This window comes from Zeus faber, assembly GCF_960531495.2.
Source record: "Zeus faber genome assembly, chromosome: 13".
NCBI lineage: Eukaryota > Metazoa > Chordata > Actinopteri > Zeiformes > Zeidae > Zeus > Zeus faber.
In genome coordinates this window covers 4254552-4269262 of record NC_137198.1, presented here as the reverse complement: position 1 = coordinate 4269262, position 14711 = coordinate 4254552, and the positions used below count along the sequence as shown (strand labels likewise).

At 48.5% G+C, this 14711-nt stretch overlaps 3 protein-coding genes across 3 annotated transcripts in view; all 3 read right to left on the bottom strand.

Annotated features, from left to right (window-relative positions):
- LOC307239343 (protein TALPID3-like) overlaps positions 1-563 on the bottom strand; it is a gene marked incomplete at its 3' end in the record, with an annotated part of 8513 nt that extends 7950 nt beyond the window's left edge. The window contains exons 1-2 of the mRNA XM_080012702.1: positions 434-563; positions 35-115 (exon numbers count right to left, since the gene is read on the bottom strand). Of these exons, the coding sequence (XP_079868828.1) occupies positions 35-112 (78 nt within the window). The 5' untranslated portion in view covers positions 113-115; positions 434-563. The remainder of the gene's footprint in view (positions 1-34; positions 116-433) is intronic.
- A 227-nt stretch (positions 564-790) lies between these two features.
- LOC307239342 (uncharacterized protein) lies at positions 791-11866 on the bottom strand (the record flags this gene model as incomplete). Its single annotated transcript, XM_080012701.1, has 11 exons — positions 11802-11866; positions 11620-11677; positions 11067-11169; positions 10736-10826; positions 5234-5360; positions 3787-4016; positions 2598-2661; positions 2302-2481; positions 1709-1964; positions 1240-1323; positions 791-804 (listed from the first exon to the last, which is right to left on the bottom strand). The coding sequence occupies exons 1-11, from the start codon at positions 11858-11860 to the stop codon at positions 791-793; spliced, it is 1266 nt and encodes a 421-aa protein (XP_079868827.1). The 5' UTR covers positions 11861-11866.
- Positions 11867-12306: 440 nt separating this feature from the next.
- LOC307239341 (uncharacterized protein) lies at positions 12307-14100 on the bottom strand (the record flags this gene model as incomplete). The annotated part of the gene is made up of 3 exons (XM_080012700.1): positions 13816-14100; positions 13431-13491; positions 12307-12577 (listed from the first exon to the last, which is right to left on the bottom strand). The coding sequence occupies exons 1-3, from the start codon at positions 13985-13987 to the stop codon at positions 12307-12309; spliced, it is 504 nt and encodes a 167-aa protein (XP_079868826.1). The 5' UTR covers positions 13988-14100.
- Positions 14101-14711: the final 611 nt, after the last annotated feature.

The following is a 14711-nucleotide window of genomic DNA, read 5'->3' as shown; positions in this document are numbered from 1 at the left end:
TCAGCACCAGGAGGGGTGAAGCATTGTGGGTAACCTGGATGATGTCCTCCACAGACAGGAAGTCAGTGGCAGGAAAAACAATGTCCTCTTCCTCTTCCTGCTCCTCCTCCATCACCTGGTATTAAATGTAACACATGTCAGCAGGAGGAGGAATGGAGAGAAGAGAGAAGAGAAGGCGGAGAGAGAAACAATATAGTGAGAGAGAAAGAGGGAGGAGAAAAGAGAGAACAGAAGGAAAGTATAAAAAGCAAAGGATTTAGAGTAAACAGAGTAAACAGAGGACAGATGGAGGATGATTGATAGATAGATAGATAGATAGATAGATAGATAGATAGATAGATAGATAGATAGATAGATAGATAGATAGATAGATAGATAGATAGATAGATATAGAAGGATGGATAGATAGATAGAAGGATGGATAGGAGTTCACCTTCACTCTTGCGCCCTCATCTGTCACTCCCACAGCAGGTGGAGGAAGTGATGGATTGTGTGATGGATGGCGTGATGGAGGAGGTGATGAATGGAGTGATGGAGGAGGTGATGAATGGAGTGATGGAGGAGGTGATGGATGGAGTGATGGAGGAGGTGATTTATGGCGTGATGGATGGGGATTTGGATGAGGTGATGGATGGATTGATAGATGAGGTGATGGATGGATTGATGGATGAGGTGATGGATGGGGTGATGGGTGGAGGTTGTCTCCAGGCTGGCTGGGGGGCCAAGCAGGATGACAGTATATCCTGGGGGGCCCTGGAGGGAGAGAGTGAACATCTGTACAGTACATCCCTCACACATCACACACTGACGATGTGAAAAGGAGAAAAATGTCAAATGCTGTTTTTTTAGATCATAGTGGTAGAGTAGTGGTAGAGTACGGGGTAGTGGTAGAGTAGAATAGTGGTAGAGTAGAGGTAGAGTACAAGTAAAGTAGTGGTAGAGTAGAGGTAGAGTAGTGGTAGAGTAGTGGTAGAGGTAGAGTAGTGGTAGAGGTAGAGTAGAGGTAGAGTAGTGGTAGAAGTAGAGTAGAGGTAGAGTAGTGGTAGAGTAGTGGTAGATGTAGAGTAGCGGTAGAGTAGTGGCAGTAGAGGTTGAGTAGTGGTCGAGGTAGAGTAGTAGTAGAGTAGTGGTAGAGGTAGAATAGTGGTAGAGTAGTGGAAGAGTAGTGGTAGAGGTAGAGTGGAGTGGAGATAGAGTAGACGTAGAGTAGTGGCAGAGTAGTGGTGTTGCAGTGTTTACCCAGTGGAACAGCCATGGCACTCCTCAGGTCACTGAGGTCATAGGGGGCCGAGCTGAGGGGGTTGGTTAGAACCCTGGGGGGGCCTGGGGAGGGAGGGAAGGACAGAGTAGAGATTATAGTAGTGATAGAGTAGTGGGAGAGTAGAGTATAGTAGAGGTAGAACAGTGGTAGAGGAGTATTAGAGTAGAGGCAGAGTAGAGGTAGAATAGTGGTAAAGTAGAGGTAGAGTAGTGGTCAAGGAGTGGTCGAGTAGAGATAGAGAAGCGGTAGAGTAGAGGTAGAGGAATGGTAGAGTAGTAGAAAGGTAGAGGCAGAGTAGTGTTAGGGTAGAGGTTAAGTAGAGGTAGAATAGTGGTAGGGTAGAAGTTAAGTAGAGGTAGAGTAGTGGTAGGGTAGAGGTCAAGTAGAGCTAGAGTACGCTAGAGTAGAGGTAGAGTAGTGGTAGAGGAGCGGTGTTGCAGTGTTTACCTAATGGAACAGCCACGGTGCTCCTGAGGTCACTGAGGTCAGATGGGGCGGGGCCAAGGATGGACTGAGGTCGTTGCTGGGGAGACAGGTGGGAGGAGGAGGCGGGCGGGGCTTGGGGCGGGGCTTGAGACAGGTGGAAGGAGGAGGCGGGCGGGGCTTGGGGCGGAGATGTCTGAGTTTGAGAGGACTTCATCTTGAGGTATGGCCCCTTCTGAATCTGAGACTTCCTGTTGGCTTTAAAGTACACATCTGCTGGCTACACACACACACACACACACACACACACACACACACACACACACACACACACACACACACACACACACACACACACACACACACACACACACACACACACACACACACACAATTGAATGTTCTAACATCTTCCAATGTAGCGCCACTAGCCAGCATTAGCATTAGCATGTGGGAGGACGTGAAAACAGGAGACGTGGTTGCCGTGGTAATGGTCATTATTAAAGGACAGCGTCATTATCCAGAAATAACTGACGCTGGTTGATCTACTGACGACTCAGGATCCAGAGCAGAGCGGTGGCTCAGAGGAAATAGATGGAGAAGAGAAGCTGTCTCACCTTCCTCTGTGCAGGTGATCTGTCCTGTCTTTCTGCTCGCTCCATCTCTCCCTTCCTTCCCCTGGCTGTGTTGTCGCTTCCTGGTTCTCTGAGAATGCTCGGTAGCGGGCCCCTGGGCCCCCTGCCCCGCCCACCCGGGCCGGCGGCTCGACTCGGACCAGGTGTGCTCTCTGACTCCTCCTACAGGAAGTAGAATGTTTGCCACAGGAAGTTGTTTTCATCGTCATCTGGAAACTGCGTTTCGACGGGACAGAGCGAACCCTAGCGTCTCAGGTGTGTGCGCTTGGTTTACTGACCTGAACTTCCTTCCTCATCTTTCTGATCCAGAAGTCTACCGTCTTCTTCACTCTCACCTTATCACTGCGGAGCAGAGACGGAGATAAAAAAAAAAAAAGGATTTTTCATGTTTACAGAAACAACAAAAAAATCTCTTCTCCTTTAGACAATGGTTAGAATTAAAAAAATTAAGAGATAAATAAATCAAATCAATCAAAGCAAAGCGTCGGTCAGCATGAGGAGGGAGCCCCAGGCGCACCCCTGCAGTGCTGTCCTCCAGTGTGGTGGAGGAGTCCAGGGTGGTGGGGGAGTTTAAGGTGGTGGAGGAGTCCAAGGTGGTGGAGTAGTGCTGGGCGACCCTCTCCTCCTGTCCCAGCTGAGGGATTCCCCGAAGAAACCGTGGAGTGGGGACCTCATCACAGTCCTCCGCCCTGTATAGGGCGGAGTGGAAACCCAGCGTCTACTTCCTCAGTTCAGGGTCAGAGGTCCCTGTCCCATCTGGTAGGTGGAGGTAGGGCTCCGAGCCGCACCAGCACCGCCCCAATCCGGCCTCCAAACGAATGGGGGGGGGGCACCAGAGATCGCCCCCCTGGTGGAGGGCAGCGCCAGCGCTTGCACAAACAGGCCGTTCACCGAGGGGCGCTCCTCATTGAAGAACACCACCACCGCCCCACCCATGCAGGAGGCGAAGGACGGGTTCTGGGGCCCGACTTCCCGGGCCACGGCCCGGGATCCAGAATCCGCCTCGGTCCCATGTCACCCGCACCACGTGGGCAAGCGCCAGAGCCGGCAAAACCCGACGCCGACAACAAATTAAACTTGGGGTGGGTTCAGAGGGCATGGAGGCGTGGCTGGCTAAGGTAGCCAATAATCTGTCCACACCACCCCGGCGCCAGCCAGGACGCCTCAGGATGTGGTCCAGCTGATCGGATCTCAGATGGTGCAAGATCCCATCTGGTGCCATTTGGACCGGCGTGACCCCATCACAGGAGTCGCATCGAAACATCACGTCTGAGACTCTGTACTACGTTACACGATGCGGTGCATGTCCACCCGGTGGTGGAAGAAACAAGGCATGTAAACGCCGTCCCTGTAAGGTGTGCCTGACAAATCTAGATTATTACATCATCAGATCCCCCTGCTGACCACAGGACAGCGCGTCCCCTAGGCTAGCCACCTGTTAGCAGGCACCTGCTGAAGGAAGGCTACCTGTTAGCGGACAGAGCGTCCAGTTGACAGTGCAGGAGCTCGGCCTCCGAGGCTCGGACCATCGCTTCAAGATTCCTATCCAAGATTTTCCGCTGCCTCTGGACCTCCAGCAGAACATGAGTCGCATCCTCAAACCTGGACGGAACCATGGGTCTCCTCTGCAGGAGCAGATCTTCAGGACATGGTGGGAGAAGAGCACAAGCAGCTGGGCTGGCGAGTTGCTCTTCTTCCTGCTAACAGACAGACAGACAGACAGCCAGACAGACAGACAGGTTTAGTGGAGGTTGTGCCACTTAAGGTCTGAGTGTGAATGGGATCTGGTTTCCAGTAGGGATGTCACGATCCCGATTCAAAATTGGGATTAGATCTAAATGAGCGGTCGATTTCGAATTTTCTTATTGTTTTTGTTCATTGTTCGCCATATTTGGGCGGTCAAGATCCGCCGGTAAACTAGTGCAGCAAGTGCTGGGGGGTGGGGGCCGTGGCTCGCCAGCTCCGAACCGACTTTCGTGAAGTTCGGCTCGGAGTTGGGAGAGCTGCGGTCAGCTGCCGAGGGTCCGCGGCGCCGCATCCCTCAAGGCACACTGCACCGCCCGCATGGCACCGGGGCTGCAGGAACCGTCTGTGGAAGTAAATCTACAGATGTGGCGATGAAAGTGGGAAATAAACCCGACCATCACAGACGGAATGTCCAACCACCTGCTTGTGGAGCGTCCCGGGACCATGATCACACAGGCAGGATTTTTTTCAGGAGCTGCCCTGGGGCAGCAGCAGGAAACGGAGTAAATTAAATACATCCGGAGTTTTTATTTGCTTTGTTTGGGGAAAAGATGGCTCTGATCGGAGCTGCGGAGACGCAGGTAGTAGTTTGCCTTTTACTACCAGCGTTACCCTCTGGCAAAAATAGCATCCATTTTTCTACGCTTATTTTGGTGAGTAACTTAAAAGTAATGTAATAAGTAACTTATTGTTCATCATTCTAAAGTCGGGTTTTACTCAAGCTCTTAACTGTTTAGGTGTGTTGTTTTAATATTCTCATATTTTCGTTATTATTTATAATTTTTAACATTCAAATAAAAGTGACTTATTGAGAAACAAGTGTTTTTCTTTACAAATGAAGACAAGTATTTAATACAACACAGACAATTAATTATATTATTATAGAACCCAGAACGCGATTGCCGCGCTGCCCCTTGCGGCAGCATGCGCGAGTGCCTCGTGTCGATGACATTTTAGTATTTTTAGAGCTTATTGTATGTATGACTGTATATATATATATATATATATATATATATATATAGATATGTGTGTGACAAATAATCTGTCAGGTGGGAGCATCAGATCGGACCGGATCAGGATGTAATATATTGTATGTGTGTGCTACGTATGTACACATAAAAACAGAGCACGACAGAATATCATTTTGCGAGCGGAGGTCCGTCCTGACCTCCGGCAGGTTCTGCATCTCCCTCAGGACCTGATTGGTTCTCCTCTCTGCAGCCTCGCCGTAACTGTACGCATCCCCTGAGCCTCTCTCTGGAGCTGGGTGGGTTGCCGTGGAAACGCTGCAAGTCCTGCCCATAGATGGAGACAGAGGAGGAGACAGAGGAGGGTTGAACAACACAGCTGTGACACCAAGGAAAGACAATGAGAATGGAAAGAGAGAAAGGAAGAGAGGAGAGAGAGAGAGAGAGAGACAGAAGCCACATTTCCACCCAGTAACTTTCCCCAAGAACAAGGAACCTTTGGAGGAAGTGACCTCAGTGTATTTCCACTATCGGGGGGCGGGGGGGTAACTTTAAGATGTCCAGGAACTTTGAGGGCGGGGCTTGCAGCGTTTATCACCCTGGAGGTCCCCAGCAGAGACAAGAGCTACCAATCAGAACGTTTCTGATTGGTCGTGTATTCCCAGCATTTTATTTTGGACGCTATTTTAAAAAATCTGCAGCCGCAAAACAACTGTATGTCCGATTTTTTTGTTCTAAAAACGTTGTGTTTGTACGCGGATCCCGAGTTTATTATCAAATGTTTTTTGATAATAAAAAACGATGAAAAAAAACCAAAAACTGAGACCCTGGGGTGCCAGTCAGAGTCTTAGTCTGACAATTTATAAGGGGCGTTCCATGCGAGCCTTGTGTGTCTTCGTCGGCTTTTTGTGAGGTTACACTGGGCAAATGCTGTAAGGTCCTGAAGTTTGGTGATGGTTTTGTAAGTGGACGAGTTGGGTGTGGCCTCCCTTGGCTGGAGCAGGGGGTCTGCGGGTCTTCGGAGGGCCCGCCCAAGGTTGAGCTCGGCAGGGGTGACTCCAGTGGATTCATGGACGGCTGAATTGAAAGCAAAACGGAACCCTGCTGGGTGTTTATCCCAGTGCTTGTGGTTCTCTCTCTACATACAGTAGGAGACAATCATTGTTTATCAGGTTGTGTTTATTCTCTCCATGGTGTTGGCTTTTGGGTGGTAGGCTGAGGTTGTGTTCTGCTTCGGGCTCCATTCTTCAAGGGTGACTTTGAAGAATGGAGGAGATGAACCGGCTTCCCTGGTCCAACAGCAGGTAACTGGGGACTCCCCATCGGGTGAGGATTTCCTAGGTGAGAATTTTTGATACCGTCTCTGCTGTTGCTTTTCATTGGGGATATACAGTAGCTCCACCCAACTGGTATAGTAGTCACGGATCATTTGCAGCAGGGGTGGTCGGAGACTCTCCAGTATAAGGATTTGATCGGTGGTTTTATGGGGTAATTGTAGCACCCGATAAGACTTTGTCCTCCGAATTGGTGTACTTTGTAGAGTGTGTTAAGGTGATGCGGGTGGTGCTGGTGGACTCGTGGGGAGCTCTGTAAAAGGCATCCGAAAGAGGTGTTTTATTTTCCATTGAGTGTTCCACAACGAAAGTAAATTCCTGTCGCTGGAGGGCACCATCAGGTGAGGCATGCGCTATGACTCTGGATTTTAAAGCCCCAGAGCAGCGCTGAGTGGTCAGTGACTACAGTGAAGAATCATCCCTCCAGGTAATATCTCCACCCTTCCAAGGCCCAAACCACAGCCAAACACTCCTTTTCACGGCTGAATAGTTGCGCTCGGCTTTGCTTGGGCAGCTGCTGCCATATGCCAGGACTTCTCCTGTTCCAAGCCCGGTTATCTGGGCAAGCACGGCTCCCAGGCGGGCGCCGCTGGCATCGGTGTGAACCACAAAGGGGAGGTTAAAATTTGGATGCTCTGGGATGGGAGGTGAGACCAGACACGTCCTGAGGGTTTCAAAAGCAGACTGGCACTCAGGGGTCCACTTGAGTTTGGCACCCCTGTGCTTCAAGGCATTCAGCGGGTCGGCCAGCTGAGAGAAGTTCGGGACAAACCGATGGTACCAGCCGGCCATGCCAAGGAGGCGCTAGGCTGCCTTAAGGTTAGTTGGCACTGGGAGCTCTCTGCTGCCTCAGCCTTGGCTGGATCCACCTGAATACCTGTGGCACATACATGACCCAGGAGGTTTGGAAAAAGTTGCATTTTTTTTTTTTTATGTTGATGGTCAGTCTTGCTTCTCTGAGTTTTTGGAAAACCACCTGGAGGTCCCCAAAGTGCTGTCCCCAGGACTGAGAGTACATGATGATGTCATCCAGGTAAACAAAACAGATGTTGCCTTGCAACTCTCCCAAGGTCATTTCTATCAGCCTCTGAAAGGTGGTGGGTGCATTTTTTTTTAACCCTAAAAGGCATGACCTTGAATTGGTAGATACCAAAGGGACGGGTGAGGGCTGTTTTGTCCCTGCTGTTCTCATCCATCAGGCACTGCCAGTGACCACTGTTGAGGTCAATGGTGAAGAAAACAACAGAGCCAGCAAGGGAATCCAGAATGTCCTGCATAGCGGGCAGAGGTTAAACATCTGTGTCATCTCCACTCCATTAAGTTTGATGTCACTCATGCAAAACCTGGGCTTCCCATCTTTTTTTAGAATGTGGACCACAGGCGCCGCCCAAGCCAAAGATGAGGGTTCAATGACGTCCGCTGCTAGCATTTCTTCCGCTAGCTCCTTCATAAAAGTGTGTTTCACAGGAGAAACTCCGTAGCGTTTTTGTTAAATGGGAACGTCACGGGTAACAAAGACTTTGTGTGTCGGATCATTGGTTTCGGCCCCAGTTAGGAGGTGAACACATCCGTGTTCCTCTGCAGCAGGTCACAGAACTGACCCTGACCGCCTCCATCCAACTGAGCGTGTGGACATTTGGATCCCTGGTATGAACACACTAACTGATATCTGATGCGTACAGTGTAGCCAGTTAAGATCTTGCTTCTCCTACACAGTAGACCCAGGTTTGATTCACTGTGTGTCAACTCAGAAAAGCACAAACAAGATTAAATTATCAAGTCTGAAACATATTTTTCAAAGTTGATAAAAAAAGTTGTGTTGGTGAGAGTGAATATTTATTTTGACAGGAAATGGGAATAAAATGGATAAAGTAAAACAACCGGATATTCCACTATCACTCTGGTTGTCTTTCTTTTTCCATTTTAACATTGTTGTTGGTGTACAGTGTTCTGCACTAGGGCCGCCTACTGGACTGCATTGGAGCAGCTTGTCGCATAGTCGCACACAAGCGTGACGTTTTAAAAACAGCCTTCGCCTTTTCATACGTCGGCAGACTCATTTGCATGACCCTCACGGGTCTTTGGACCACAGAGGAAACGCAGACAACAACGGGCTGAAGGAACCTTTTAGTTTATGGGACTAAAAGTTCCTGCTACTTTGGGTGGAAAAGCGTCGAGAGAGAGAGAGAGACAGACAGACAGACAGACAGACAGACAGAGAGAGACCATGTTTCACTGACAGTTTCACCAGGTTCTCTGCTCTTTATGTTGTTTTCCTTTATTACTGAGCTCATAAAATACAGTGTGTGTGACATCACTTCCTGTGTGTGACATCACTTCCTGTGTGTGACATCACTTCCTGTCAGGACAACGCAGGACAGCAGCAGAACATTTGATTTGTATTTACTTTTTTACCCTGTGCTCTCAGCATGCAGGACATACAACACATGTCACATGAGTTTTTGTTCCATTGCATAAAGGACAGAGTTAGTCTGCAAGTGGAGTTCAACTTGTCAACCTGCAATGACTCTTTAATCATCAACAACTGCTGCAATAACTCTGTCCTGTGGACGACCTGTGGGATGACCAGAGCACAGCTTTTATTACACACAACCACCGCCAACCCCCTCTTTGAAGAACTATTTTTCCATGTTTGGGTCTATAAACAACTAATCTACTCCAAGAGGTGGTGATTCACCACGGGTGAGACAAATAAACATAGAACCTGTTGTGGTTAATTAGTAACCTGTTACGGTTAAATGAGTTACCCCACATGAAAAACCTACTATATGTTATACGAAATCCGATGCGATAACAAGCAAATTTAATGTATAAAAAAAAAATCCCTTGTAAAATTACCTTTAAAACGTAGTACACCTTCTAACCACCAGATGGTGCAAAGGTGTAAAACACCCTATGTCCAGTAGAGGACACCAAAACCTTCTCCAAAAAGACTTAAAATATTATCTCCCGAGGTCATTCAAGGGACAAGCCCTGACTGCAGAGTCAGCAGAACCAGTCTTTTAGGTTTTTTTTGGAAACCAGCTGGTTTGAAAAATTACAGATTTGCCTTCTCCAAAGAGAGAGGAGGGTGTTCGGCTATGAAGGCTGCGATTGGCTGGCTGAGAAGCGACATCAGAGGACAAGCGAACAAAGGATTAGGACGATGAGTGGCTCAAAACAGATTTCTGGATATTTTCTGACACAAAAAGAGGCGAGAAATGTGAATGAGCAAACACCTCGCCGTGACTTTAAAGATATGAGAACAAAGAAAGGAAGCAGTCAGGTCTCTCAAAGACTCCTCCGAGTTTTGTTGTTGTGTCCGTTGTTTTTTACGATACGCAATAAAACTTGTATGCATCAGATTCTGTTCTGTTCCAGTGATTTTTTTTTTTTTTTTCAAATTTTGAAGGTCAGAATAAGATAAGAGCGCCGGGCCGAGAACCAGGCTTTCTTCTTCAAGGCCACTGAATCTTTTTGACTGCGATAATTCACAGGCTTCGGCCAAAGTATTCTGACGACGAAAATTGAAACAAACAACATGTACGTGGAAAAACAAACAACAAAACAAACAATAACATGTATAATTAAGTCCAGTAAAACTGGAACTACAATTGGTCACGTGACCTCTTCCTGTCATAGTTATGGCGGCTAATGAGGGAGGAAAGGAAAGGAATACAACCAGGAAGGTGATGGGGTTGTGTTCAAAGCAGGTGCTGGTGGTATGTGTGTGTGTCTGGGCTGAGTCTGTCTGTGTGTGTGTGTGTGTGTGTGTGTGTACGGGACTTGTCCCAGTTGGTTCTGGTGTACAAGGTTGGTATTATATCGTAGTGCCTCCAAGCAGTAGAAAGGGCACTCCACGACTGCAGGAAAGCCCCGAGCACCCCGCCCTGCAGCCACAGAAGACCCCCCCCCCCAGTCCCCAGAGCAACCACCCACGCCCGGCCCCGAGGAGCGTAACCCAGCTCCAGAGAGCGCACCCCATACAACCCACCCCCACATGCTGGCACAAGGCCCAGGCGCAGGACCCCGGCCGCGCCAGGCACGGACCGCAGGCCCAGAGCCAGCTTCTGCGCCGACAAGACCGACACCCTGCCCCAACCGCCCGCCTCACAGGCGAGCCGGCCTCACCTCAAATTTGTTCAGAAACAGATTCTAGTGGACTGATAAGGTGAAGATCAGTGAGCGTTACAGGGCAAATACAACACAGAGCTCACGCTGAAACCCCATTGTCTGACCGGTGCAGTGCGAACGCAACCAGAAGAAAAGCCCTTGAAGGTGTCTAGTTCTCAGGGGACCTCCCCAGCTCCTAGTTCCCCCTCAGGGAGTCACCACAACGGTTCAGCACAGAAACATCTCATCTCTCACCTGCATGGCTCTTGTTGCTTGTTGTGGTGACACGTCGTCATGGGAACCGTGCGACTGGTAGAGACAGGTCTGGAAGATAGACGGCCATGTTCTGATGGAGAGAGAGAGAGAGACTTGGAATAAAATAACTGTCTACCTGAGCTGTAGGTGGAGCACCAACAGCGACACCACCAGAGTGAGGCTGCAGCAGATAGCACCCCCTCCTGGTGAGGGAGAAACGCCTCCTCTACACTGTCACTGCAGTCCATCACTGTGACAGCGCTGCACCAAGAGAGAGATCTCATTTGCCTGAATTTGTCTGAATTTCCATAGTTCCTGGCTCCTCTCCTACCTGGATGTAAGGTAATGGGGGCCGGCGCCCAGAAGTCGGAGGTCAGTGGAGGGATGGGGGCGTCGCCTCCCATCACAGTGAGGGTGGAGCCTAGAAGTGGGTTCTGATTGGAGGAGAGGGGAGCCAATCAGAAAGAGGAGAATAGGTCAGGTATAGGGGGATGGAGGTGAAGGGTGACGGTGTGGAGGTGAAGGGCTGGAGGTGTGGACTGAAGGGGTGTAGGGTGGAGTTGAAGATGTAGAGGGTTGAGGTGAAGGGGTGGAAGTCTGGAGCTGAAGGGGTGGAGGTGAAGGTGTGGAGGGTGGAGTTGAGGGTGTAGAGGGTTGAGGTAAAAGGTGGAAGTTGAGGTTAAAGGTGGAGATGTGGAGTTGTGGAAGATGGAGTTGAGGGTGAATGTGTGGAATATGGTGAGGTAAAAGGTGGAGGTAAAGGTGTGGAGAGTTGAGGTGGAAGGTGGAGGTGAAAGTGTGGGGGTGAAAGGTGGAACACAAAGATGAAGGTGTGGAGGGCAGAGGTGACGGTGGGGGTGTGGAGGGTGGAGGGTCTCTGGTACCTGCAGGTGGAGGTTCTGCTCCTCCCTCCCTCCAATGTTCCTCCCCACCTCCTCACCGCTGACAGACAGACAGACAGACAGACAGACAGACAGACAGCATTATTATCAGCTTAGTCTGTAACACACACACACACACACACTGTAACACGCACCGTAAGACACACTAATGCGCACACACACACCTGTTGTGCTGCTCCAGTCTCTTCAAGGCGTCTGAGATGTGAGAAACATGGAGCTCCATACTGCTCTGTGCCTGCACACACACACACACACACACACACACACACACACACACACACACACACACACACACACACACACACACACACACACACACACACACACACACACACACACACACACACACACACACACACACACACACGCGCGCGCGCGCTTTGTATGATATAAAAAAGGGTTGACATTTTTTATACAATTTAAAACATTTAAACACTTTACAAAATAAATAACTTTGAAAAACGAATTTAAATTCTATACAAATGTTCTACAAACATTTTAAATGCAGAAGTTCATCACTTGAGCTGAATGTGAATTGTTGAGGTTTATTGTTATTTTTTAAGTTTATTGGAAGATGTTTCCATCTTGTATTTGACACTAGTCATCGATTCCTTGTTTCACATTAACGCACGATATCAACATGAAATAAACTGAACAGAAACAAACTGATTACAGCACCTTGATGAGCGGCGCTACAGCAGCCTGCGTTGCCGCGGTAACAACAGCCGCTGTGGCGCTCTGTTGGCATGACGACAGGCAGCGGGCAGACTGGGGCTGAACTGAGTCCACCGGGAGCCTGGGTGGGTGTACTGGGAGCCTGGGCGGGTGTACTGGGAGCCTGGGCGGGTGTACTGGGAGCCTGGGCGGGTGTACTGGTTGAACAGAAGCAGAGTCCAGCAGCTGCACCGGCAGCTTCTTCCTGCAGGGGGCACTGAGCGACCTGAGAACAGGACAAGCAGCACAACTTGGAATAACGAACAGATTGAAGATTTTTTGGACAAGAAGCTGTTACTCAGTAGAACTGACTCAAAGTAAAACACGCTGATAACACGCCGATCACACGCTGATAAAACGTCATCATTCCATTTAAATAAATGTCTGTGTAGTCTATGAAGCTCATTGATGAAAGTCGGTGCATTTGCAGTATTCCGAGTAAAAACAACTGGGTGTGGCCACTTCCCCTCAGTTACTGACATGTTTTCCATCACCCAGCAGTGATTGGTCCATCAGGGAGGGTGGGCGGAGCTAACACAACACACTGCTCTTCAACTCACTTATGTGTGAAGCAGCGCACGTGTTGTTTTTTTCACGTTTTATTTAGTTTACTGTGGTTTACTGTTGTTCACTTTACTGTAGTTTCCTTTCGTTCACTGCAGTTTAGCTTACTTTAGTTAACTGTCCTTCACTGTAGTTCCCTGTAGTTCCCTGTAGTTTTGTTTTCTGTAGTTCACTTTACTTAAGATTACTGTCCTTCAACGTGGTTCACTGTAGTGTAATTAACTGTAGTTTTGTTTACTGTATTTAACTTTACTGTAGTTTCCTGTAGTTCACTGTACTTCACTTTGTTTAGTGTAGTTTAGTTACTGTTGTTAGCTTTACATTGGTTTACTGTTGTTCACTTTAGTTTACTGTTCACTGTACTTTGGTTTACTGTAGTTAACTTCACTGTAGTTAACTGTTGTTAACGTAACTGTAGCTCACTATCGTTTAGTGTAGTTTTATTTACTGTAGTTCACTGTACTTTACTGTAGTTTAGTTTACTGCAGTCGACTGTAGTAGAATGTACTGTGTACCTGAGAGCCTCCATGGCGGTTCCTCTTCCTCCTGGAGGGAAGCAGGAGGTCAGCAGGTCCCCTGGAGGACAGACAGGTCCACACAGCTGTCTGAGTATCTGTCTGCCTGCCCATCCTCTCCTCTGTCTATCCATCCATTCGCCCCCTCTATCTATTGATATGTCCACCCACCCATCGTCCCATCTATTCGTCTATCATTCAACCTTCTATCCATCCTCCCATCTATCTGTCTATCCATCCATCCATCTATCATTATTCAAACTTCTATCCATCCATCCATCCGTCTGTCTGTCCGTCCATCCATCCATCCACCCTTCCGTCCATCCATCCATCCGTCCGTCCCTCTACAAGTCCCAGTCAGACCCAGTAGTATCAGCCGGCTCACCGCTCTGGTACCGGGGCTCTCCAGGGCGGGTGGCCGGCGGGGGGATGCTCGGCTTCCCTCGGTGTCTCCGCCCCACCAGCCTCCCAGCAGGGGCCTCTGGGGGTTTCTTAACCGGAGGTTTCTTAGCCGGGATCCTGGCACCGTGCGCCGGGTTGGACTCCGCCGCGGCCATGCTGGTGGACTTCAAAGGCCAGTTCAATCAAAGGGGAAGTTCAGCTCGAGACTGACGAGAGAACTACGGGTACCCGGAAGTCCTTTCCGTTTCAAACTTCCCGCTTCCAACAATCTCCAACAAGAAAACATCCAGACATTTACCAAGATGCTGAGGAGACCTTCTCCCTGGATCCCCTGGAGTTAATTATAAGTTTGATTGATTGATTTTTACTTGATATTAATATCGTGTGAGACTGTCAGCGACACCGACGGATAACAACCGTCGCTGACGACAAACCACTTAGCTTCCGGTTTAATACTTCCGGTTGTAACGTCATCGAGCGTTCGTTATTATTTTAAATGATCTTAAATTATATTCACTTTTTTATCTCACACTTTTAAAACCATAAACAACATGGATGAAATAAATGAATAAAATAAAAACTAAAAGAATACGTAAAAGGCCAAAACGATACCCCTCTCTACTTTTTCTAACGGTGCAGGTGTTTTTTACAGCTTTTCTGCTGCAGGCTTAACATAAAATATATAAAAAACATGTTTTTGTTTTACTAGTTTAAGTTTCTTTAGTTTACTTTTTGTTTTCGGAGTTTCTCTCTTGTGTCTCTACAGCTTTCTGTGAATGTCATTTTGAAGAAAAGTATCTATCGCGATAAACCTTTAATTAAACTGTGGTGAGTTAAACGGAAAGTGACACCGCGGAATGACAAATATATAATACTAAT